At 42.2% G+C, this 23,668-nt stretch overlaps 1 protein-coding gene across 1 annotated transcript in view; it reads right to left on the reverse strand.

The window, feature by feature from the left end:
• LOC103362697 (protein sidekick-1-like) overlaps nt 1–23,668 on the reverse strand; it is a gene marked incomplete at its 3' end in the record, with an annotated part of 172,872 nt that overhangs the window by 64,265 nt on the left and 84,939 nt on the right. The window contains exons 2-4 of the mRNA XM_008289129.1: nt 11,024–11,180; nt 6,090–6,196; nt 4,176–4,323 (exon numbers count right to left, since the gene is read on the reverse strand). Coding sequence (XP_008287351.1) covers nt 4,176–4,323; nt 6,090–6,196; nt 11,024–11,180 — 412 coding nt within the window. The remainder of the gene's footprint in view (nt 1–4,175; nt 4,324–6,089; nt 6,197–11,023; nt 11,181–23,668) is intronic.

The raw sequence follows: 23,668 nt of genomic DNA on the forward strand, positions 1-23,668 counted from the left end.
TCGATCCGCCTGCAGAACGATGCTTCAGGTAGCTACGCAATGAACTCTGAGCAAAGACGCCTACAAACAGCTGAAAGCAACAGACTGAGCTTCAGCTGAACTTTAGCTCCTCTTGATGTTATATTATGGGTGAGACTTATTAATCTAACCTGTTACAGGCTGTCTTCGTCGCCATACAGATATTTTTAAGGATGTTTCACTCTGTAATAGCTGTGAAATCAGATCACAAAATGAATGAGGCAAAACTCAATACACATGAAAGGTGTTTGTGATTTTGGCACCTTGTTTTTCACACTCTCTGTGATCTTTTTTGGAATGTGGAATAAGCCTTCCTTGTTTAGATGCTGTCAGATTAATGGAAAGCAGTGCATGTCTGAAAGGAGCTTTAGACTGTCTGCTTCCAAGTTTCACACCAATCAGAACTTCTTGGCCCAAAGACACTGCCAACATAACACTATACTCAAGTGTGCACGCATTCTCCTAATAGGAATAAATAATCACATCTTATCAGTTAGTGGAGAGAAAGAGACTCTTCAGTTTATGTCTTGTAGGCATGTTCACACTTGGCATTAACATGTGTCTCGGGCGAACCGATCACAAGCAGACAGCTGTAAGCACAGGTGTGAATGCAGCCATGATGCATAGAGGACGCACTCAGACTAAATCTGGATTTATTCTAGACCACATATGGCTGCATATTTTTGGCAAACGACCAGTTAAAAGAACACCATAGTCGGTTGTTGCACTTAGATATGAGGTACTACTTATTTGCATATAGAACTGTGGAAGGATGTCATAATGCCTGGTGATCAATAAAAGGGCAGCAGCATGCACTCGGTGGTGATCCATTATTTTAGACTGCATCCCGCAAATTTCTGCTTGAGTCCATTTGTCATTCAAAGAGTGTGAATATGTGTCAGACTTAAAACACAGAACAGCTGTTTGAATCTGAAAAGATTCGTTGCTAGACATTAATTAAGTAAGTGTTAATCAGTATTCTATAGATGTGTCTCTGCCTCTGATTCAGTTTCTTACTTTGGAGGTTTCGGTTAATCAGCCTTAAATAATCAAGACTATCTAAAGGAGCATTAAATTCATACTTCAGGGACATTCTCACTACTTCCCCTTTTCTATACACATTTTACTAGATACTGAATTTGAGGTTTAAATTCACAAAATTACAAACTTAACGTCTAATATTTTTAAGTTAAAACATACAATCTTTTCAGTTTTTTTACACAGAAAAAACCCTGGAAGGTCAGTGAGATTCAGCAACATCTATCGATGGCAGGCAACATAACCGTCAACTTTAAACACCTTTGCACTTGACAGACTGAAAACAAACAAACCAAAAAAATTCATATTACCTCCCACACAACCTGCTATTGGCATCAACGCCCTACCACACCTGAACTTGTTCTATGGCACTTATCCAGATTGTTTACTCCTGAATCGATCTTTGCTTGTGTTGTATCCTCTCTCAGATGTACGTAGCTTTGGATAAAGGTGTCTGCCAAATGAAATTGTAGAATTGTAGAACTTTGAGGTGGCATCACTGAAGCGACTACCAAAGTGAGCAAAGAATACCGCGTGTATCGACATATGACTGCACTCACAGCTCATATGTCACATCCGATATGTTTATATACAGAGTTATGTGAGAACTAATAGAAGCTAAAAGGCTAATCCGTTTCACTCAGAAACATTTGGGATTGAAAATATACAAGAGTTACCGAGGCAACCAGAGGCGCAAATGTTTACTGGCGAGAAACTTCTAGCTGATGAGCAAATGGACAAGGCTTTACAATAGCTGGCTGGCTCAAATACCAGTAAATGTAGTCTGCGCTTGTAGAGAGCTGTTGATTGAGCAACAAGACTGATTTTAATCTTAATTTACTGGTCTTTGCCAGCTGTTTCCCAGAAGAGAAGAGAGAAATGTCACGCGAAATATGGATGAATCTCTCAGTTTCTGTCTCTCATCCAGCTCTCCTGAGGAGTACAGAGATTCTTGTGGGCACTCAATAGAGTTAAATGAGATGGAAATTATCTATTTCAAACTACTGGAGGCAACACAACTCCCTCTGTCTGCATACAATCGGTATACAGTACGCTCTAAATAAAATGCATTGAGCACCAAGCTTTCGCCGTATAAAAGAGCACCTCTGCTAGTTATTACCAGAATGCCACTGACGTCGTATTTCATAAAAATGCCTTAATTTCGTACGACTTTAGTGGAGGCAGTCGGGTATTCAGTACAATCTAGCTATTTCTGAAATAAATAGCTGAGGAAGCCCATGAATTTAATGAGTTGTTCTGATAATAAAATGCATGGACTGTGCATTTTTAAATGGAATAGTTTTATCATTTTTTTCTCAATTTAATCAATGACGTTGATTAAGTTTGTTTAATTTGGTCGGATGAACATGGATAAACAGCCTGTGGTAAAACGTTTCATTCCTGTCGGCTTTAACTTGCGGCAGATGACGAATACACTTCAACCTGAAGGTTTAAATGACTATTTGCTGGCTTTCCACCTCGCCTTGGCATCACATGACATCTCACAAACGAGGGCTTTTCAGGAATAAAAAAGACCTGAATCTATAGCCTCCATAGCAGGTCTGTGAGGCTATCCTTCATCCTTCCTGCTACAAAAAGAAACTGAACAAGCTATGTGGAGAAAGGACGGCCCGAGCTGCTCCTCACGTACTGCTTTAAATGATACTTTAACATGGATAAGTGGCCTTCAAATTTTTAAAAAAGGATGTGACAGAAAGCTTTTTTCTGGTTCACATTTGCAGCATTGGGGACCATCATTCTACAGTATTTTCATATGTTTCTTCATTTTTTAAAAATCAAATTGCTAGTGGTGGTAGTGGTCTTATTTTTGACAATAAGGATGAGTGAAGATGGCAAGAACAACATCCTGTCTTTTGCAGAGACTTCATCTCGCTAGTTTTGACACGTTCATTTACAATACATATAGTTATTCAAATGTGTAAATAGGCTCTTGTCATGGAATAATCGGCAACAATAACAAGGACTACTCGTTTTCTGTTTTTCACGGGTAGCAGCAGGGAGTGCAGTTTGCGGAGGCTAACAGTGTAGCGGTGACGCTCTGACAGTAAACACTTTCAATGCAGGCAGCGTCTTGAGTAGCAAAATAATTGCAGTCCACTGTCATTAAGCCACACTCAATGAAGCCCCATTAAGTTAACAGGAGAACATTATCCATGTTCATTCAAATTAAAAAGCAAAGTCAAACTTGATGTGAACCAGAAACAAAAAAAAAAAAAAAATGCTTATGTAACCTGACTCCACAAAGCTTTCTAAAAAGCACTTTTGAGGTGGTGACTGTCATTAAAGAGTGAAAAAGTTGCTGTCTGGCCGTTTACGTGTACAACAAGGCCACTGACAATTTCGAACAATAACACACTGGGGAGCAGTTAGTGTTCTTAATGGGGAGTTAGTTATCTCAGAGTGCGAGCACAGCCTAATAAAATCACTGAGGGTCTCAATCTCAACACCTACTTTCATTGATGAGTAGATTCAAAAAGCTACATAATTTAAGATAGTGCCCGGATCTATAGCACATTACTCTGAAAACCTTTCACAGCAAACCTACTTCCCTGCTCTGAATACTTACATTATTAACACAGCGTACGAGCGTTTTTCTAAATAATGACAGGGACTGGATATCTGTTGCAACTAAGAAATAATATGCAAATTGCAGGCATTTCAAAGGAGTCAGACAATAGCATCAAACAGAAGGCTGTGAAATACAGCTTACACAACACATCCAGACACCCTCATATCTTTGCTGTACAATTAATATAAAAGAACATCTCCCGTGCACCTCAAATTACTTAATAACCTTGTAGATTTGATTCACTGAAAAGTCTGTTTTATCTTTTCTTGATGAAGTCCTAAGTCTATTGTGATGAAAAGGGTCAGCTATCTAAATGGCCTATTATTTATAACAATTGACGTGCAAGGATTAAAAAGAGCGTCTGGAGCACGCTAATTAGTACACCACTGAGGGATAAGAACGGTAAAATTAAATTTTTTATCTCAAGTGGCATTTTGTTAGCCACACTTTGTACTCAGGAGCTTGCATAAAGCAACATATAAACACGGGCGAGTGCTAGAAAGAGCAAGAGAGTAAAAGAGCCACCTACATTCGGTTGTTTGGGATGATCTTGTGTCCGTCCTTGTACCATGTGACTAGGGGTCGAGGAAAGGAAGCGAGAGGAGGCGGGCTGATGATGGCTGCTCGGCCCTGAGTCACCGTCTTTCTCTGCTCCTCGGCGGAGACGTTTCCCAAAACTTTAGAGAGAGAGGGACGAAGAACATGTGTATCAAGACCGATGAATCAGATGACATTTAACCCTATGGTTAAAAATAGCAGTGACGTTCATGACAGAGTAAGTACACATGCAGGTCTAAAGAGGAGTACCAAGCAGCAGCCTGCAGAATAAGGTGGAGTTAAATAATGCCACCCACAGCCATTTGATTGGTTTGACCTTTTAAATTCAGGCAGATATAAACATCGATTGTGACTGGATGCCAACTGTGAGCGTTCAGTGTCACGCTAATAGCTGGTATATGAAGAACAAAATGTATGTTATTACCTTAGTTAAGTAAAAGTATGTAAGTGTTCGCGTTAAAATGTGTAAAAAATAAAATAACATTTAAATATAACAGTTCAAATTCTGCAGAACAATGATCTGTGTGTTTTTACTATTTTATGTTTTTAATATTACTGCTGTATTTATGTTTCTGCTGTATTTTGCTGCTGTAGACATTTAAGGATGAATTTTACCAACTTTATTTACCACTGTGTAGTTTAATCTGCAGTAACGTGTCATATTTAGCAGAAGAAGTAGGGGATTTCTTTCTCCCCATGCAAGAAGATATTTTAGTTCATGATGAACATTTAAAACTGGAAAGTAGAATGTTTCCCTCTTGGCCAGAAAAGAAGAAGAACCTCAAATTTGTACTTGACTACAGTATTAGACCAAATGTACGACAGTAACGTTCCACCACTGTTGATGGTCTTGTAACAAGGGTCTGAGCTGTGGCCATGATGCCCTTTGGATGAAAACAAAGTCGTAATAACGACTGGAAACGAAGACAGATGAGTAGCAACACTGTTGGTTAAGGAATGTATGCCAGTTTTCATTTTATAAAATTGTGTTGTTTAACTCCACCCAAACCACAGTCTAAACCAATGAAATCAACATTTATCTCTGCCCATATTTGACATTTTTTAAAAAATCAGACCACAGTGGCTGTGATTTTTCATTCAAAGCTAAGCAGTTCCTCATTCTGCAGGCTGCAGGCAGGGATACTTGGGTCTGGTGGGTAATTTAAACGCCAACATGCGAACGCTACTCTGTAGTCACAAAAGTTCCCCAAACTGCTTTCTGTTCTATCAGTGCTGGGCTGTTCATTGCCTTCTGTTCTCAGGATTGAACAAAACTGAGTGGAAAAGATCTCAGGGTTACCAAGGTTGGTATTCATCAGTTAGTGAGCGATTTAGCTTCTTTGTTAACAGGATAATGAACAAATACTTTATTCAAAGACGTCTTGGTACCATCGACAGCAGTCTATACTCAAACAGAACAGGTTTGATCAAACTGAATGGTGCATGTCGGACTCAGTTCCCCCAAAGGTCAGCATTGTCGAGACAGCTTGTTGTTGGTCAATTTACATGCTAAAAGTTTACCGAAGGAGTGATTACACTAAAATGAATTAATTGTTTTCCATTTTAGATGTTGCTGGGACCAGGCCATTAGCCTTAAAAATGTGTTTCATTTTTGGAATAACCTTAATATTTTTACATATTTAACACATATTACATTACCACATCAGTGCAACTGAAATTAAATTGCATGGTTAGAGAGGAACCTGTTTACTTCTTTCTTTTCAATTACAATAAAAATTACCAAATTGACTTTATTTAAGATTTCACTTTGTGAGTTGTTGTTGGCGAGGGCAAAGACGTTCTCATTAAAAAGACTCCTGTGTTGGTGCTGTTAAATCAGTGGTTAGGACTTTATACCAAAGTGTGTGAGTGTGTGTGTACTTACAGGCCACCTGCACCTCTGTTTTCCTGTGTATGACTGCTCCCATCCTGTTCCTCACGGTGCACTGATACAGGCCAGCGTCGGTCCTCTTCAGGGACGGCATAGACAACCTAAAGAGGGACAGACCAATAGAGAAGATGCTAATGGGGCTATGTTCTTTCTCAAAAACTGTAAATAAATATAAAAGAGGGCAATGTGAGTGAGGTTTGATGACCAACGAGACAGAAGGGAGAGAAGGTGGACGTCTGTTTGTCCATATGTATTCACTTTACAAATTCCCTTCATGACCTTGATCTGAGAAAATGGAATGGACCTGAGGTTGCAAAAGTTTCCCAATAACAGAAGGGAAGGCGGACTGGCGCGTGTCTACAGTATGTGTGTACATATGTGTGTGTGTGTGTGTGTGTGTGTTGTATATGAGAATGTTTTTGAGTGTGCATGTTTTTTTTCTTTTTTCTAAGAGGGATTGTTAATGGGGTTTTAATGGACTGTGCTTCACTAATGGGAAGCTTGGCATAGGATCTAGGTTGGTGCCATGCTGGACAAACACACAAATGCATATACACACATGCACGGACACTGGCATGCACACATACTACACACAAACCGGATAGACACAGTAAAACTGGACATCGCTTTGGGGCTCATTATGAATAACAGGACAGCCAAGTATTTAACTCCCAGGCTGTCAGTGTATGCTGCCAACATACACAAACCCCCCCTACACACACGCACACACTAATACACACATGTACATCAAAGACTGACACACACAATTCCATCTGAATCAGGAATGACACATTACATAGCGGCTCTGATCCTGAAACAGATTTTGATATTGGACTCTTCCTTACGTTCTCTCTCTGTCTGTGTTCCATTACGGTGTTTATTAGGCGCCTGCGGTGGCCTCTCGCTATATTTATTTGAAATCCAACAAGTTTTTCTTTATATTTAGCACTAAACAAAGAGTCTGCTGTTGACGATACAATAATTTCTCAGTCAATTTTGCTGACGCACTCTGAGCCGTGCGTGTGAACAGAGAGGTTCTTTGACTGATTTAAGACAAAAACAATTTCCATCAGATTTTATTGCTAGACTGATTGACAAAACAGCAATGACTGAAAGAACCCTCCTCGTAGCATCCACCCAAACCACTGACTGTACATAAAGATGAAAGATAACTCGCTGGGATCATTCATTGGCTTCCTGAAGAGAGGTTTTGAGTCTCAGTGTGGTGGCTCCAGTCATTGCTATCTTGACAGTGTCTTACGCTGCCTGAAGGAGCAGAAGTGGAGCGAAGGGCGGCCATGGGCTGTCCTATGTCGACATCCACCTGGCACTCAAAGTGACCACACCTGAAATTATGTATAAGTTTAAGACATAATACAATGTAAACGGGGAAGTTATATAAAATTCAAATCCATCTAGTTGTCACAAATGGAAAAATTAGCAATAGATTGTTTTTTTTGTTTTGTTTTTTTTGTACCAGGCTGTAAAAATGTTTGCTTCTGTTGTGAAATTGCACATTTTACTACAAAGGTCTATAAGGATTGGGTCACTTTTGTAGTCAGCCTCAAGTGGCCATGTGGGGAACTGCAGATTTTGGTTCTGAATGCAGAGGAACATCATTTTACTTGTAACTCAGTGTTTAATATGTAACAGAACCTAAGGATGTGCATATAAATCAATTATCAACAGGCTTTCTATGATTATAAAACTGGAAGTATTACCATATTACACTGGGTTAAACATTGGCATAGATTTCATTTGAACACTGAAGAGGCACTCATTCTGGGATTCACCCCCCTGAAAATTTTAAGCATCCACAATTTCATATCCTGAATTTTAGTCCATTTATATGCACCAATGTATGCCTTTTCTGCAACAATTTATAGTGGAATGTCTTTATTCATGTAAATTAAAACATAATTAGGCAAAGCGGCAATTCAAAATATAAAGGAAAACGATTCTGTAAGACTCTCAGGCATTCAGTATTACTTTCAAATATTTATTCTCCAGTATATATTCAAACCACTGATAAATTAATGTTAATGAATTTATAAATACCTCGAACTTTGCAGGTTTTTGGCTAAAGCTCAAAACATTTTAAAGCATATTACACATATTGGTGTTTGATATACTGAATAAGTGTTTCTATGAGAGGAGGACAACTCCATGAGTTCTAAACACTGAGGGGATATTTCCATTATGTCCCATTGGAAACCTACACCCATCCTATTGAGTATATATCACCTCCCTTCAGTCCCTGTCCAGCCAGTAACTGACAACAGGGTTAGCGACGCAAAATGTTGTTTGTTAAAATAAAAAAAATTTAAAAAAAACTTTACTTGCCAGCCAAAGATGCAGTTTTACAGACATTAAAATGGTCCAGCTAACTGAAAATAATGCAAATGTTACTTCTTTCTTTTTTTGTAAGTCCAACTTGGCTGGTGATGATTTTTTTTTATTTTTCCCCCCCCAAACTCATTATATGTAAAAAACTAGAGGCCGCAGCAGTTGAACTGCCAATGAAAAAGAAACCCAGCTGAAGTGTCCATTAATGTAAATCATTTTCACTTACAGAGCTGCTCATCTGAATTCAGCGCTGTCCAGTACATTAACCAGCATAGGAGGTAAAGAAAAGTCAAATATTCTAAAAAGGATGCTGGGAAAGGGACCAAATGTGTTTCTCTGTATCGGCCAGAATTATCTTCTGAATTTATGTGAAAATGGAATGAACTGCATTTATATTGTGTTTTTATTCAGATGTCTTTAAAATGTGTCTCCTATTCAAGTATTCGCGCACACACACACACACACACACACACACACACACACACACAGTCCAGTTTCCATCATTTCAGAGGGCAATACTCAGGATACTGACTTAGATTTTCTCTACTTGCCCAACCCTAACCATAACCCTTTGAACCCCAAGCAGTTTTTGAGTATTTTTTTGTTCCTGTTCCATTTTTATTCACCATGAGTTTAATTTCCATCCATTATCTGTACACCTCTTAATCCTCACTAGTGTCGCGGGAGGCTGGAGTCTATCCCAGCTGACTCAGGGTGAAGGCAGGGATCGCCAGTCTATCACAGGGCTACACTTACAGACAGACAACCAAGCACAGTCACATTCACACCTACGGACAATTTAGAATCACCAATTAAATCAACCTGTTTTTTTGACTGTGGGAGGACGCCGGAGAATCCAGAAAGAACCCACGCTGCACGGGGAGAACATGCAAACTCCACGCAGAAAGATCCCGGGCGTCCTAACCAGGACACGAACCGGGGACCTTCTAGCAGCGAGGCACTAACCACCGAGCCACCTTGCAGCCCAAGGGTTTAATTTCTGCTGCTCTATAAAGTCCTACACCTCGATGCAAACAGCAACCACGGATGGAAGTAGAAACATCTCAAAAAGCTCTTTTGTGTATATATAAAATCTGAAATTAGCATGTACTAAGAAAAAGGACGGCTGGACAGACTATACATATTTTACTACTTACATCTTTAATTTGTTTCTATAGCTGCGTCCGCTCTGCTTTGTGTAAGTACAGCATGCAGTTGAGCCAAAAACTCCTGGAATTGTTTTCCATCATGGGACTGTGAGATACTAACGGTTGTACCGAGGATGCAGAATTTATTTAAAAATAGAATTCAGTTCCTGCAAATGGTTGAATTTTGGTAAATGTTTAAATAAGGCATTTAGAATAAAGTGATTTTGACAAAATATCCCAATGTCTAGCGCAGATGTGATGTGCTTTTCCAAACAAAACCAAAACACACATGATTAGTTCAAGAATCGCTGGAAAGTTGGAAATCAGATGTTTTTACATGTGCTCGCTATGCTAAAGAGTGTAACTTTGGTGATTGCAAAAATAATAATGTTTAAACCTGTGGTGGGTTTTGAGGTTCAGAGAGAAAAACCATGTCTTTACCTCAATATGTCAATATTTATATTATGGGGACCTGCTTTTTTTTTGTTCCGAAAAGGGATGTGAGTCCCCATGTGAATGCCTAAATATACTATGTCCCCACAATATGTGTAATATAAGTAGACACACACATACACACGCACACACACTTACACACCAATGGCAGCGAGGTGCCAAGCATGGTAATGGATTAAACATCAGAAACAACTGGGCTTCAGTGTCCTACACTACAGACCTGCATTCAACCATCAGTAAAAAATGTAAATGTAGCATTTGTAAAGGTATAACATTAAAACAGGGCTTACAATTCCAGATGGTCACATGCTCACACAGACTCACATCCACAGCACCCTGCCAATTCAGCATAGCCCCAGCCTCACTAAACGAAAGTAGCCAGAACGCTGAGAGCAGTCCAGAGCTACACAACGCCTCCTGGCTCGAACAACGACTGCCTACAAAATGCTGGCTCAACCTCTCCCTCCCTCAGTGTGTATGCGTTCCCAAGATTCCCTCTATTTCTGAATGATGTGAAAAACAATTTTGTTTCACAGCTGCAGTTTTGCCGAGAGGGATTGCTTAGCCCTTACCAACCAACACACACAGGGACAGAGAGGGAGGGGCAGAAAAGACAAGAAAAGAGGTACAGAGAGAAAAGCAAAGAAATAGCTCAGACATATTGATTAGTTCTCCTCTTCTTTCCCCAGACCATATACATATTTATGGCGCTAATGTAATTATTAATCTCACTTTGGCTCTGCTGTCTAAATGCTGTGACCTTCTCTAAACACGCTCCATCACTAACGGGCGCAGCTCTGACGATGCAGCTGTTTGTACATGTTACAGGCATGACTGAACATGTAGAAAAAAACGTCAAGAGGGAAGGATGAAAAGGGAGAAGGAAGAAAGGATATCAAGAGAGGCACGCACACACACTTTAAGACAACAGACATATCCATGACAAAAAGGCACATAACCAGCCAGTTGGTGCCAGCTGACCTGTACTGGGGTGTCCAGTCAGTGATGTTGCTGTTGTTGAGAGTCCAGCGGTACTGCAGAGGCCAGCTGCCTCCAGCCAGGCAGGTCAGCACCAGTCTGTTTCCTTCCAACACCACCTGCTGCCCCAGTCCACCCCCTCGTAGGTAGGGAGCCACTTCTGACAAACAGACAGAGACACAGAAAGGAAAGGATGTTATTTTTGTTATTTGAAGAAGTCCGCATTAGTCATTCTAAGACAATACAGCACATCTCAGCTGTATTTACCACCACAAAAATGGGTGAAAAAAAAAAAAATCATACATTTTGCGTCCTTGGCACAAAGACTAGTTGGAAAAATACGCTGACATAACAATGTTTACTGAAATTATTGTACTTAGTTAGACTGCAATCTTCAAATTGTGTAACAACGCTGTGGAAAGCCATTTAGCAAATGCCAAATCAGATATGAAAACTTTTTTTTTTTTTTTTAAAGCATCAATAAAAAGAAATTTCACTGCAACTTCATGTGTATTCATTTTGATGTACTTGTTCTCTGCTCTTGTCTGTAGGACTGTCTGGAGATCCCTCTCTCCATTAGTGACGTCTCTTGAAGCTTTATTATGTTTCTGCTCTTGCAGACTTTTGTCATCAAATCTACAGACACACACTTAAAAGTTTTCCTTTCAAAAATCCGCAAGAAGGTTTCAGAAACCTTCAAATGTTTATATAAGAAACATGTCTGCACTGGTTAGAACATGTTGTGATTTGTCACTCTAATGACTTTATATTAAATAGAGGTTCTGACCTAAATGTCCTTGGTATGCCATATTTAATGTTAACAATGTTGTAAATCATGAAATAGCTTTTAACATACCCTGAAAATAAATGCATGCCCTTACAGGCAGCACGGTTATGATGGCATATGATGCATTCCAAAACACTTGCACAGCGTTTTGTTTTCTATGTAAGCCCACACACCAGGAGCATGTGCATGACAACATGCATCACCGCATCGACACGTCCTATTTCCCAGCACTGATGTGCATCAATGGTCCAGAAAAGCAGCAATTCTATCACATTTACTCCCTGGAAAGACACACCGTAACTTGACTACTTCTTCTGCCTGCACAGAGCATCTGCTGTGTGTCGCTGGCGGTGCTGAAAGCATATCAAATGCCAGTGTACGTTGCCTTTTAAGTTCTTCATGGAGGCAAAGGTCAACCTCTAGTTCACAGCCAGTTTTCAATCCAAAATTTTCAAAAATGAGACTGTACATCCGGTCGATCAGTCAGAAAAGTACAGATGTGACGATGATGAAGTTGCTCGCTCAAGCTTGTCGCATTCTGAATTCTTTGGGCCGATGAGCCCGTTCGGCTGATACACAGCCTTTTAAGATAATCCACAGTGGTTCTCTTCACCTCCATTATTTTCTTCTCGATAGATAGATACTTTATTCATTCCCTTGTGGAAATTCTATCAGGGAAAAAAGATTTATCGCTAACAGTATATATTGTACAGCTAAACGTCTAGGGATCCAAGCACAGACATTTTATACTATTGCATTTTACAGTCACTCACAGAGCCCAAGTTGAATCTAGTGGTAAGCCTGTTGAAATCACTCGCACTGCCTTACAAGGAACATTTTCTGAGCGGCTCAGCTGCAGCTGCTGTCTAAACAATGCCATCCAGTCTTTAACTCTTGGCTCAGGTGTTCAGACCTGGCTCACCATCACACAGCATAGAGGCATCAAGGGTAAAGAGACTGTCCACGGCCACTAGCTGCTGGATCTGTCAGCATGTGTTGAGGCCTGGATCCACTGAACAAAAATCAGCATCTGGGGTTTGGGCTGTACAGTGGGTTTAAATATGCATACGCACAAAAACGGTGAAGAGGAGGCAAGTGTGTCTGCTTGCTACAGTAAATATGGACAGGTCCATAACTCTAATACAGAGCTTTACATTCTCTCCATCTCTCTGCCTCTGCTGTCAACTGGATCGTCTCTCCTCCCTGCCGTGTCAACTTTCTCATTTCTGTATCTCCTGCAGCCCTCTCACTTCGTCTCCATTGTCTCTGTTCCCTTCCTTATTCCTTATTCCCAGTGGAAGTCTCAGGGCCACATTTTTTCTCCTCTTCTCTTTCTCTACTTCCCACTGTTTCACTCTCTCCTTCTTTCTTTTAGATTGATAGCTGCCTGCTCTCTGCACAAGAGGGAGGTGTTCCATCTGAGACACAGAAACCACGGTGGGAGTGTTTGTGTGTGTTTGTGTGTGAGCCTAAGGATTTATTTGGAATATTCCGGTTCTACACAACGATGGCTGGCAATGCAGACTCCAATGTCATACTGCTGACCAGCACTATAATTCACTGCTGCCTGCCTGCTGTGTGTGTGTGTGTGTGTGTGTGTGTGTGTGTGTCGGAGAGAGAGAATGTGTGTGCCTGCATCTCTGTGAGGACCAGCTTCAGGTTTAGACCTTGGGAGTGAGGATATTTTGGTCAGTTCTCACTTCATGGCAAACCTTCAAACAGCTGATTGAAAGCTGCTAAAGGAGACGCATGATGCAAATTCCAGCTTTTAATTGTTTTAAACGTAATTAAGTGCATAAGTGTGTCTACAGAGTGTGAGAAACGACCATCCCCTTGTTTCTTCTCTTTTTCCATCGATCAGAAACTGTGTCTTTGTATGAGCTTTAAGGTTTGCAGCCTGTTGTGATGTCACAACAGGATAAGCCACGCCCCAAGCTGGCTCCACCTCCTCGTCTCAGCTCCTCTCGGCCACTCAGAAACCCTGTCTCCGTCAAATTACACTCCACCACAACTAAACTGCATTCTCAATTACATTTTGAAATAAAAGTAATTTCATTTTGAAATAAATTTACTTCCTTGTTGTGATGTCATTATCTCGCTTTTCGGGTAGGTAACAAAACTACTATCACACTATGACTGACAGTTTCACAATGATAACTACACGTGAAATGTTTGGTTAAGTTTAGCTACTAAAACTACTTGGCTTGAATTCGAAAAAATACCATGATTAGGTTCAATCGTCTAATATGTGATTGGACCAAATAGGTTGATTACAAACATATTTATGTGACAAATAAATATAAATCAGCAGAAAACCTCCTTCTCTCCTAAACCTAGTTGGGAATGCAGTTTTGTCGTATAAGAACGTAATTTTGTGGACACGGGGCTGCACTCACTGAATAAAGTAGCTACTAAATTACTGTTTTCAGAATCTCCTTTGCTACGGAAACAACAACAGCCTCCAAGCAGAAAGCTACATGCTGAAAATAGTAAGTTTCTTGCAGTAAGGCAGGCCTGCTTGGTTCTTGGTGGATTAGCCATTTTAGAAACAGTGGCTGCCGTCCTGCATCCAAATGTTCCACCACAACAATTCCCCTGTCTGCATTTTGAAGAGGAACCGTTGCTACATCCTGAGCTTAGCAGTATCCAAGACGATTTTGGTTTAAAGGCAATAGTTATTTTTTTAAGTCAAATGATAATAAGGTGCATTCTCCTGCGTTGACACAGACCCGTGGAAATAGGTCTGACTATACAGGGCTAGGTATCCATTTATGTCAGCTCCGGTTAGAGCAGGGGTTAAGGAATGTATTGTGTCACGGAGTGTTCTCACCAATGTAAAAGTGCCAACATGTGTTTGCGAGAGAGAAAAGCTTTAAAAGCCTTATAAATACATCAGTTACAATGGCTGCTGCATGTGTACATGTAGGCATTTCTCACCAGCCTCCATCTATCCTTGTAGTGATTGTTGTGCTGACACTCCTGTCCCCCCCCTCCCCTCCACTCCGTATGGTTCTTTAATCCTTTCCTTTTACTTTGAAGACAGTCCATTAGGAACTATAGGCGGACAGAGAACACCACATCCGAGAGGAGCGAGGTCAGCTAACAGCATGTTTCACTCACTGACACTGTCCGTCTCTCTGTCTTCCTCGCCGTCTGTCTCTCTGTCGCTCAATGTCAACGCGTCACTCCCTCTACCCCGCAGTCTTCCCTTGTTCTAACCTGTCTGTCTGTCTCACCAGCTCCAGCATCCAGCCACCTGTCTGTCTACGAAGACCACCTCGCCTTTGCTTTGTACATCCCTGCTTCTCTTGTTGCCCCTCGGTCCATTGCTGTCAAAGAGTGCGGCAGCTCAAGGTCTCCTCTTTTTGTCTCTTCAGGAGGAATGCCGCCTAACAGAGAGATTGGCCTTCAAATGTGACAGCAGAGTCAAGAAGGAAAGACGTGCACACTCACATACACACTTTTTTTTTTTTTTTTTTTTTTTTCCCCCCTCACTCTTGCTGCGTCACGTGCATGTCTCCACTCTCTGGCTGGTCTTATGAAGCTGCTTAGGCAGATTCTGGGAGGAATTCAATTTGCCGGGGAGATGAGCGCTCTGATAGACGAGAGAGGGAAGAGAGGCGGATGAAAGGACAGAAGGAGAAGGAGAGCAGGGGTTAGCGCTCCGGGGCTGATCGTCCGCCGCGATCTCCGCCCTCTCTGCTCCCGTCTTCGTCCTTCTGCACTCTCACAGTGAGTAAATGCGTGGTGGAAATTAGGCCCAGAATGACTCGTCCTTTACAAATGAGCCAGGAAAAAAAGAAAAAAAAAATCATCATTCTTACATTGTGCTGCTTTAAATATTCCACAATTAATACGGAATTTTACTGCAACAGCTGTGGTGTAAAAGTGAGAATTCCTCTGCTTCAACAGAGGGTCAAGGTGCTGGCTAACTGCTAACAGGACGGACAAAAGCCCTTAGGTGGTCCAGTTTGCATGCAGATATGCAGAGGAAACCCTGTGGTGTAAATGCATTTCAGAGCAGTGACATAAGAGAACGAGAGTGCGGGGATGTTACAAAGGTTGAGCTATGGATTTCATTTCCTGCCTGCTTAATTACTGGATATGAGTGTGTGTTTGCGCTTGTACAGTGTGGGTGGGGTGTGTATGTGTGCCTCGGGTCAAAATTAGGGTCACTCACTCCAGAAAAATCACTTTATCTTCATAGCGCTGAACCCCTACTGTGAGACAGGGCTGGCAGAACTGGCTGTAGACTATGAATACTGATTCCCTGGTAGCCTGTCTCGCCCACTTTCTCACTCTCTTATATCCACATTCAGACTCACCCATCACCCAGCTTTTTTTTGACGCATGAGGTTGAAGGGGAGAAAATAACTAACTCAGTCTCTTTATAAGTAATTTTTCTATGAATAAGTGCCTACAAGCTGCATGGCTAAGCATTTTTTTTTTTTTTTCCCTCCACGGTAACAGCAGTCTATTTGATTATGGGGTGCAAATGAGTTCTATTCCTTTTTAATCTAATAAGTCTGCCTGCGCTTGTTTCAACAGGCATTTAAAAGCACTTAATTGGACTGACAGTGTGTGAGGCGAGAGGAAGAATTATGAGTTGAGTTTTTGGCGTGTTGCTACGAGTCAGAATAGAGAGTTGAAAAGGGGGATAATTAATTGAACAATGTAAAGTGGAAGGCCTGAGAAATTAGATTTTATTTCCCCTGTTGAGGAGTTCAGATAAATCAGGTGAAAGCATACGTACGTATCCGAATTTTGAAGCTAGAATAGTTCCAAGATTGTCACTGATGAATACTTTCTGCATAAAGCTTAGAGAAAAGAGCATTGCTTCAACTGGAGCAGGCTAGACACCCTCCGACAGCCAGAGAGGAGCACATATTGCACTAATGAGTAAATACAGAGATCAACATGCGGGATAACAGCCAGGGTATGATTAGAGTGGTGTCACAGGCATAACCCCGAATCCCATGTGAACACATATTTTCAAATGTTCCGTCAAAACTGAAACAGACATCCGACAATGCAAAACTTGGATGAAAAGCCGGATTGAGAGACGAATGCAACAAAAACTGTAAATTCTGCAGAGGGAGCTGGAGGTGAGTGAACTTCACAAGAGTGAGGTGAATATCAGGTGAGCTGTGGCACCGACCTGAAAGCTGATGAATTGGATTCTAAAATAATTCTCCCTCATGGCATACTGGCATACACTTTATAAAATCCTCTCGCATTTCTCCCACTGAGCGATGCTGACAGGCGCGATTCCAGACGTGAAAATCAAACATGTTAAAATCATTTTAATGAGAATGACGGGCCTCAGCTGGATCAAAAGGCGAACGATTAGCATCATTAGGGCCGGCACACTGTAGGATTTTATCACCTAAATGTCAACACCAGCTGGTTCTGTTGGTCCGAACAGCTACGACGCCCAAATCAGACCTACAACAAGACCCACAAAACTCTCTCCATCCCTCCCATACCAATTACAAAGACTAAGTGAGGCAATCTACTGACCAACGATGATGACAGTTAAGCAGAAAACACTTGCTGCCTTTGATGATGATGAAATCAAAGTGGCTCTGACGCTCACCCGCTCGGCTGCAGCTCAGCCACTGAACCCAGCAGGCCCGGCTGAACTGTAAGGCAGCGAGTACACGGGGAACCAAAACACCTCGAACAAGAAGAACAGCTCCTGGACATAAAATGACACACTAGCCGGCACAAGACAGCAAAATGTTTCTTCTCCTTCATCTGCTGTTGGATGGAGCAGCGCATACAGGATGTGAGCGCAGAACTTTGATCAGGACTTTAACTTGTTTCTTTTCAAGTTGGCAGCTGCTTTAATTGACTACCTAACGTCAGACTGCCTACAACAACAAAGCGCTTCTCGCTGAGGACCGGATAACACCCCCCCCTAACCTCTCTTCCTGCTGAGACAGCCAATCACAGCTCCTTGGCCCCGAGCTCCTTCCTTGCCTGCTCCAATCATGGTTTCCACAAGCTTTGACTGATAGCTGTCTGTGAAGAGCTGGCAGATGACTGACTGATCCTGATGTGCTGATTGGCAGATGTCAGCCCAGGAGACATGTTGCTAACACCATCACGCATGCACACACACATACAAAATCACACATGCAAGCGGAGGAGAACAGTCGAGCTTTGAATGCAGACTTCAAAGTCAACGGGCTTGAGTTGCTGTATGGGAAATTCCTAAAGAGCCTCTACAACAAAAAGTTTGTCAAGCAGAAAACAGGACGAGCTTTTTCTGTCTGCTTTCACATGAACATCCTGCAGTGTTTGATGCAGGTACTGTAGCAGGTAAAAGCAAACAAATCTGCATAATTAACTACATCAGCTTTGGCTATATGCCGACTTGGCCTGGGCTCGTTTAGTGATTGGTCAGCACGTAGCACGCTTCAGTATAAGCGAGACTCTGATGTTAAGCAAAATTGTGATTGAGCTGTCGTTTTAAAAATGTCACTTTATTGCCTTCTCTGGCATTTAATAATGTCAGTGTAACCATGTGAGTATGTATTTGTGCGTGTGTTTACATATGTCTCTACAGGACATTTAGCTGGAAATGTCAGTTTTTAACATATTGCACTTTAACTGAACGAGACTTTTATGTTCAAAAATCCACTTTGGTACAGTAAGAAAGCATTTCATGGTCACTGGAAGCGTGAGTGTATGTGTGCACTCGTCATCACATGTCCTAAGGAGTTACGCTGTGGATGCATGTTGGTCATACTGGTGCAGATCCATGGATGGGGGGGAGGGTAAAGGGGGTAATAAATGGGGCAGAAGGGATGCAGCAAGAGGAGTGGGAAATGCAGAGGTGGTATGGTGGGGAGGGTTAGGGTAATCAGGTGGAAGAGACTGTGATCAGTGACATTTAAGAGGTGGGCCACACTGCAGGGCACATCTGCTAGGACACACACACACACACACACCGAGACGCACACACACACAAACAACTGTCAGCTTCTATCTCCTGATGAGCAGACAGGCAGACAGGAGGAGCAAGTAGGTGAATTGGAGCGTTGGGAGGGAGTGAAATAAATACCTCCCACAGAGACGACAGCCTCATCTCAGAAGAAAGCTGTGTACATAAACGGCTGTGAAAACACCTCGATACTTCTGAGCGGAGCTGGGCGATTAATCAAATTTGATTTTCAATTATGATTTTGGCTTCCAACGATGCTGAAAACGAGATAATCACCGATTACTGTGCCGCGTTCCGTTTCGCCGCGATGCCCTCGTTCTGTCTGGTGTGAAGCCAGTTTGCTTTAAAGGTGCTCTTTCGCTCCTCCGTAAAAGTCCACATGTTCACCGAGCACTAGTATGCAAAGTGAGTTGGGATTAGACAGTCATGAGACAGGTTAATTTTTACCCTACTGATGATGTGCTGTTGCCGCGGTGTATTTAATTAATACCTGCTCAGCACGAGAAAAACGCTGGTTTAGACATTTGGTGTATGTGCTTGACTGAGGGGCCAATGGTGCGAAGCTACCATCTGTGGGAGTCAGAATCCCAAACATGGTACATGACGATACCTGGTGCTAAATTACTAGGCAATGACCTCATTTGGGTCTTCTTGTTATTTTCACTGTTGTTTTTTGTTGAATTATATTATTAGTTCAAAGAAATCCATTCTTAAAAATACTTCTTTTAAAGTTCAACAAATGCGTGATGTATCCGAAGCCCTTGTTAAATAATCATGATCTCAATATTGATCATTATTATGATATTGCTGTAACCAAACAGCCCGACTTCCCAGTGACACGCACAAACAAGCACACTCATAATTATTCCTCTGTTTTACTCTCTGCACTTGCTTTTTATCCCCCAGACTCCCCCTCCCCCTACCTTCTCCTCAGTACTTTACATCCCCTCATTAAAAAAAAAAGGGAGTCTTTCTGCAGGTGGAAAACAATCTTTTATTTACATGCACTTTATCAATCAATCAAACCTAGGTTGATGGACAGATCTGAAAAAAGGAGGACACTGTGGAGTGATGTGCGTGCTCTTGTACCACCATGTAGTGATTGGGAGGACCGAATTCCTGAACCTGTCGGACACGATCAACACACCACCTTCACATCACAGCCACTGGGCTTCTCACACAGACACACACATACATAGACTGAGACACACACACACACACACGCTCGACCCAGATCCACACTGATATCGAGAGATTTCACAAACATGACTGCATTCAAATGTGATAGTCTGACAACATGACTCCAGGCTCCATCTCCCTCACCACACTCACCACACGTTCACACAAACCAGGGCAGGGCAGCACATCAGAATAAAACAGATCGCAATAAAATGCATTATTTCAATAGATATTGATAATTATTGGTAATTCTTTAATGAAGACTGGTAGAAAAATGTGAGGTATAAGAACTGGAACCTGGCGTCACTGGACAGGACCCCACATCAGCCTCTGGTACAACATCATCCATCAGCCCTTGTAGCTGGCGCACTGGGAGTGTGTCAGTCTGGTGATGGTGATGAGGCACACAGGATCATGGGTGTTTTTTGCTCACTCGCAAAGGCAACTACTGGTCCATGCTAGCCACAGCCTCCACGTCGTCAGGCGCAGACTAAAGCCTGGTTTATACTTGACGTGTCCACGAGGTCTAAATTACGTCATTTTAGAAGCCACACCCTCGCACAGTCGGAAAATTTCTGTGTCGTACACCTCCGAAAATGTGAGAAAAAACACGAGACGCAGAAAACATGGCGGACGAACAGGAGCTCCTAGTGGCAGAGGTACAAAAATACAGGCATTTATATGATTCTTCACACAGGGATCACCGTGAGAGCCGTGTAATGAACAATTCGTGGTGTGAATTTGCGGCCACACTCGGTAAAGAAGAGGAATGGGTGAAGAAAACCTGAAAAAAACCTACGGGACAGATACGTTACGGCAAAAAAAGAGCACCAAAGGGCAAGTGAAGACCCAGGGGGAAGCTAAAATGTCGCTAGGATTTTAAGAGAGTTGAGCTGGCTCTTAACTTTTATCAAGCACAAGGACTCAAACTTTCCTCCAGATGAGGTGAGTCTATGCATGAACAGAAAACAAACTGCTAAAACGGATGGAATTTAGCCTTTTCCCACGTTTTTACTGCAACCTTGTGTAAACTATGGGCGTGTCACCATGTTGTAAGCGATGTAAACAATGCCAAACTTCTACTACTTCAGTTTAGTCCTGGGGTATACGTGTGTTTGCGTCACACTGCCCCCTGCGGTTTGGTAACAGACGCCACGCTGAGTATAACAGCCACTCACGTTTTCTCGTGTTTATGCCGTGCGTCTCATTTCTGCGCATCACTTTCGCACGGAAAGCATAATCCAGATTTAAGACCTGCGTGGAAGCCTCGTGTAGGGTGATGGAGGATGAATGGGCTCCATTACCAAAGCAGATACGAGGCAGTCTGGGGCTTGTTCATGGAACCAATGGAACCAATGGAACCATGTTTTTGTTGTGTGCTTTCATGTTGGTTTCCATCTAATGCAACAACTTCCTTTTGAATGTTTTGCTGGTGTGTATCGCCATCGTTTCAACATATGGGCTCAATACATTTTCACAAATACATAGAATCCTATTTATACAGAAGGAGACACAAATTGAAAAAGTAGCATGGGGTCTTCTGAGAAATTAAACCAGTAAAATCACTTAACCCTCCCCACCTCCCTGTCTTTTTCTGTCAGCTCCCGACTTCTCATCTCTGGCTCTCATACTTTCTGCCTGACGTCTAATCTAATTGTTCTGTTTTAATATCCATATCCCTGTTCACCTCCCTGTCTTCAGAGGAGAATCTCAGATCTTACGGATCTCCCTTTTCTTTCTCTTCCCCCCCTCCTCCCCCCTTCATTTTTCACTAAATCTTTCAGTCCATGCTTTACTAAAGCTCAGAGGTTGGTGTGATGCACGCGCCCAAATATCCTCCTCACACCTGTCTACGCTAGCCATCATCTCCTCCGACAGCTGCCACTGTCCTGACCTTGGGCACTGTGGGCTACATGGTTTTGAAGTGATTGACGAATTGTATCCTTTCATTCATTATTGAAGGCAGAGATCAAAACCGCGGCACACGGGATATCACTGTGACAGCCCGGCAGACCAGACAGAGGTAAAGAGGGGAGGGAGCAGGAGAAGGACGTGTGAGAAGGAGAAGGTCATCTGAGCAAAGAAGTGCAGGTGAGGGGTAAGGGGTGAGGGAGGGGAGGCGCACAGGGAGCAGAGAGCCAGGCAGACGAAAGGGGGAGCATCCTAAACAGCAGCATCTCTTTCTTTTCCCTCCATTTCGCTCTGCATTCTCTTTTTATTCAAGCATTAGTTCAAAGATCTTATGGCTCAGTCTGTGTCTGGCCGTCTGCTCACAAAAGGCTCCACAGATTTAAAAACAATATAAAATACAAATCGGCAAGTGGGAAAAGTGACTGAAGCTTTCTTCATTTAATAACCTCATTCTTTTTGCAGTTATAATTAAACGAGAATTTGACTTTTATGAGAGACAAACTTAATATGCATATCTCATTTAAACCACTGCAAGCCTTTCACGCCATTTGCAAGGGAAAGTGTTTGAGGTCACATGTGAGTGGCTAAGTTTAAATTACCTGGAGAAGAAACCAATTCGGAAGCTGTCTCACCTTGAAGGAAGCCTGAGCAGATATCTCAGGTTAACAGCTACCCGCGATGATCCCGAAAACCCGGGGCGGCCTCACAGTCCTTCCGAATTTAGTTTATGAGAATATAACAACGGCCATGTGATCTGGATGAATCATGTGCGACCTCGACATCCCTAATGGGACGTCATGATGTCAATGCAAAAAAAACATTCCAGTGACTAAATGAGTTTAAAATAGACTACCGGGATGAACAAGATCCTGTTCTTGTGAGTTCTGTATTTTCCAACAACCTGACCAAATCAAACAACAAACTCCAGTTTTACACCTGAAAACTTGATGGTAACTGACCGCCTGACATCACCCAGCAAAGCAGTACATCTGAAGTCTATGAATTCAACCCTGCAGGGAAACACTGACGTCAGTGCTAATGATGAGTAATTTATGCTCTGCTTCATTTATAACCGTGCCAAAAAAAAAAAGTTCAGGCAAGACCAGAAGCACGTCCCCGGCCTCCACTCTCACCACACAGACTGAACTTTGTGGCAAAGTCGTCACGTTTCATTTCCCTTTTCCAGGCTTTTATCAAACCTGCCTTCATCAGTGTCCACCATCAGCGCCCTATGTTCACCTCTCTTCTCTTTTCATCTTCTATCCCGTAGCCTTGATTTTGAGCTGGACTGAAGCGCAGCTCTTTATTCTAAAAGGAGCGCATGTTATGTCCTCTGGCAATGGCATTTAACTGTTACCTGTGTGACAAACTTCATAGCTTTAAGTTTCGCTTCTGCAACGTGCCTTTCTGACTAACTCATTCGCTGTCTTTGTCCCTCTGCCCTTTTCTTCACACATTTTAACTAATTTGTTGTTGTTGGGTACGTGGGAGGTCTTGCAGGCTGTGTGCGTGTGCATGTTGTGTTTATGCCCGACTGTGCTTGAGTCCATATGCTCTGTGAAAGCGAGTATGTGTGTGCAAATGCGAATGTTTATTTCCTCTGCTTCCTCCTCTCCACAGTGACAACATCTGCCACCAACTGCAACACACACCATGTCTTTCTTGTCTCCCTCGCTCCCCCCATCTTCCCTCCCTTCCTGCCTCTCCCTCCCCAGACAAGGGCAGCTCAGTGACACACCGTTTGAAGGGCAGACTCCGTCTCGGTAAACGCTCTTCTTCTTAGAGACTCAAATTAATTCAATAACACTGAAAAAATGTCCTT

This window comes from Stegastes partitus, unplaced genomic scaffold (genome assembly GCF_000690725.1).
Source record: "Stegastes partitus isolate 25-593 unplaced genomic scaffold, Stegastes_partitus-1.0.2 Scaffold594, whole genome shotgun sequence".
Lineage (NCBI taxonomy): Eukaryota > Metazoa > Chordata > Actinopteri > Pomacentridae > Stegastes > Stegastes partitus.